Below are 3,224 nucleotides of genomic sequence, written 5' to 3' on the forward strand. Positions count from 1 at the left end.
CGCCCCGGGGCTGGGCTCAGCTTGACTGGGGGGTCCACTGCACCTCCCGGGATGGAGGGACCCTGGCTGAGCCCTGGGAGCATCCCCAGCCCCCCTTGCTGACCCCCTCCTGCCTCTCCCCCCTCCCAGGTTCCACACCATGTCCATCATGATCGCCGTGGACATCCTGGGCTGCACGGGCAGCACGGAGGAGCGGGCAGCCCTGCTCCACAAAACCATCCAGCTGGCTGCAGAGCTGAAGAGCACCATGGGGAACATGTTCAGTTTTGCTGCGGTGATGAATGCCCTGGAAATGACACAGGTACAGGGACACTCCCTCCACCCTCTTGGCCTGGGCTTAGACCCCTCTTGCCCAAAGCACATCCCTCTCCCTGTCCTGTGGGCTACAACACCCGTTGGGGTGGGAGAAGGGGCAAAATACCCAGGGTAGGAGGAGTGGGGCCACATCAGCTGGGGTGTAAGCAGGGAAGGGGAAGAGCTGTCCCCTCCACGGAGCAGACAGCCCAGTCCCGCTGGGATCCGATTGTTTTTTGGTGGTTGGGCTTTTTGTTTTGTGTTGGGCTGTGTTCCTGGGAGGAAATGAATCTGCCCTCCAGTACAATACAAATCAGTCCCAAGGCCCTGGCAGCAGCGTCTCTGGGCCACACTGCTCCCTTTGGAAGATGAAAGAAGATTAAAATTCAATTTTAAATCGATCCCAGCTGGGAAGTCTTGCTTCCTGCCTGCACAAAGGAGGAGGAACGGCAGCCCCCTCCCTGTGGCTCATCTTCAAGGCTGCTGCGATGCGGGGAAGCTGCTGTCCCGGGGCACAGGGAGGGGTTAGAAATCCTGGACCCAGCCTCAGTGCCAGGGATGTCTCTGGCAGTGGAGGAGGCAGCAGACACTGGTGTGTGCAAGGTCTGGGAAAGCCATTCGAGCCCGGAGCTCAATGCCCAGAGGCTGCACCCCCCACCCTCCCCACCTCCCTTCAGATCTCCCGGCTGGAGCAGACCTGGACGGTGCTGCGGCAGCGGCACACGGAGGGAGCCATCCTCTATGAGAAGAAGCTCAAGCCCTTCCTGAAGAGCCTGAACGAAGGGAAAGGTAAAGGCAGCAGCTCCCCTTCCCTCGCCTGCCTGCCCCTTCCCACTCGTCCCAGGCCCAGCCTCGCTGCAGGGACACTGAGAACTCTGTCCCCCTGCCCAGCCGTGTTCCCTCTGGCTGCCGCACCGCCCGGCGGAGCCTGTTTGGCCTCAGCTGCCCCTTCCTTCCCAAGGAAGCATTTCATAACTAAATAAAACCAGCAGCTGGGCACAAACACGGCTCGGCGGTGCCAAACCCTCGTGCTCGCGTGGCCGAGCGTGCCAGGCCGGGCGGACAGGAGGGGAGGATGAAAAGCCACACGGTTCCAGCGCCCGGGGCTCTGCAAACCCACACAGCCCCGGGCAGGATGGGGACAGCACCGCTCCCCTCCAGGCGATGGCAGAGCCAAGAAACCACTGGGAGCCTGTGCCAGGGGGTGGCAGGTGGGGAGGGGGAGGCAGGGGAGCCTCAGGGTGGCTCTCTCCGCAGAAGGGCCACCGCTCACCAACACCACCTTCCCCCACATCATGCCCCTTGTGACTCTGCTGGAGAGGGACGAGGCTCTCCCGGACAGCCCCGAGCCCTGGGAGAGCTCTGACAACGGCGTGGAGGTGGTCATGGCCCACCTGGAGGCAGCACGGATGGTCGCCCACCATGGCGGGCTCTACCACACCAACGCGGAGGTGAAGCTGCAGGGTGAGTGGTGGGGACAGCAGAGCCCCTTTCCTTCCTGCTGCATCCCCAGCGTGCTGCTCCAGGCCAACATCTCAGAGCCAGAGCATGCCAGGGCTACAGAGATGATGATAGGGAGTGGAACATCTCCCTGATGAGGAAAGGCTGAGGGAGCTGGGTCTGTTCAGCTTGGAGGAGACTGAGGGGCCACCTCATCCATGGGCACAAATCTGTTCAGGGCAGTGTCAGGAGGACGGAGCCAGGCTTTGTGCAGTGATGTCCAGTGACAGGACAAGGGGCAATGGGTGCAAACTGGAGCATAGGAGGTTCCATGTAAACATCAGAGAAAACTTCTTTGCTGTGAGAGTGCCAGAGCCCTGGGCCAGGCTGCCCAGAGAGGCTGTGGAGTCTCCTTCTCTGGAGACATTCCAACCCCCCTGGCCACGTTCCTGTGTGATGTGCTCTGGGTGCCCCTGCTCTGGCAGGGGGGTTGGGCTGGGGGAGCTTTCCAGGTCCCTTCCAACCCCTCAAGATCCTGTGATCTCACGGGTGCAGGGTCCCCATCCCACCCCCCAGGAACTGACTCTCCCTCTGGCAGGTTTCCAGGGCCGGGCGGAGCTGCTGGAGATCTTCAGCAGCTGCTGTGGGGCAGCCGCGGGGCCGAGAGCAGCCAGGCCGAGCGCTACCAGAAGTTTGACAAGGTCCTCACTGCCCTGTCCCACAAGCTGGAGCCAGCAGTGCGCTTCAGCGAGCTGTAACCCCCCCAGCTGCTGGGAGACCCCCCCCCAGCCTGTCCCACAGGCAGCTGTGGGGCAACAGATGGGGCTGGAGGCACCTGACACCAGGAGGAAGAGGTGGCCCAGAAAGACGCTGGGATACAGAAAAAGAAGAGGAAAAGAAGCCACATCCCATCCACCATTGGCCTCCCTGGGACAAGACAGGCCAGGGGGGCCAGGGCCAGTGTCTGGGCAGGCCAGCACCAGTCAGCATCATCCGGTCCCACCAAGGTGCACAACTCCATGGTGCTCCTCACCTTGCCCTTCAGTTTCATTTCTTTCCCACCTCTATCATGCCCACAGCTGCTGGATCCCACTTGTAAATACGTTTTCACAATCACTTCTCGATGTACAGACTCGTGAAGCTCTTGTTGTAAATAATGAGGCTCATTGGTTTCATCTTGTAAATACATGTACATATCTCATGAGTTTGGTTCTTACATACAATAAACTTTTACGCTGTTCCCTGGGGGGATCCCCTCTCCCAGGAGTGTCATTTAAACAAGGCCCTGCCCCTCCCGGGGGCAAGGCTGGTGAGGGGCACCCCCATGCTGAACCCAGCCCTGGCTGATGGATCTCCAGGCCACCTGGGGTCCCTGAAGCCCCCCATGTCCCAGCCCTGCTGGTCAGACCTCCAGAGGGTCCCAGGCCCCCCAGGCCCCAGCCCTGCCCAACCACAGACCTGCAGGGGAGCGCAGGGCCCCCCAGCCCCCC

At 61.4% G+C, this 3,224-nt stretch overlaps 2 protein-coding genes across 2 annotated transcripts in view; both read left to right on the plus strand.

The window, feature by feature from the left end:
* The window catches only part of SH2D3C (SH2 domain containing 3C), a 24,105-nt gene extending 21,613 nt beyond the window's left edge, over nt 1-2,492 (plus strand). The window contains 5 exon segments of the mRNA XM_010000566.1: nt 69-301; nt 972-1,083; nt 1,552-1,758; nt 2,333-2,368; nt 2,371-2,492. Coding sequence (XP_009998868.1) covers nt 69-301; nt 972-1,083; nt 1,552-1,758; nt 2,333-2,368; nt 2,371-2,492 — 710 coding nt within the window.
* A 626-nt stretch (nt 2,493-3,118) lies between these two features.
* Nucleotides 3,119-3,224, plus strand: part of TOR2A (torsin family 2, member A) — a 4,541-nt gene continuing 4,435 nt past the window's right edge. Inside the window, exon 1 of the mRNA XM_010000691.1 lies at nt 3,119-3,158. Coding sequence (XP_009998993.1) covers nt 3,119-3,158 — 40 coding nt within the window. The remainder of the gene's footprint in view (nt 3,159-3,224) is intronic.

Source organism: Chaetura pelagica, unplaced genomic scaffold (genome assembly GCF_000747805.2).
Source record: "Chaetura pelagica isolate M959 unplaced genomic scaffold, ChaPel_1.0 scaffold591, whole genome shotgun sequence".
Classification (NCBI taxonomy): Eukaryota; Metazoa; Chordata; class Aves; order Apodiformes; family Apodidae; genus Chaetura; species Chaetura pelagica.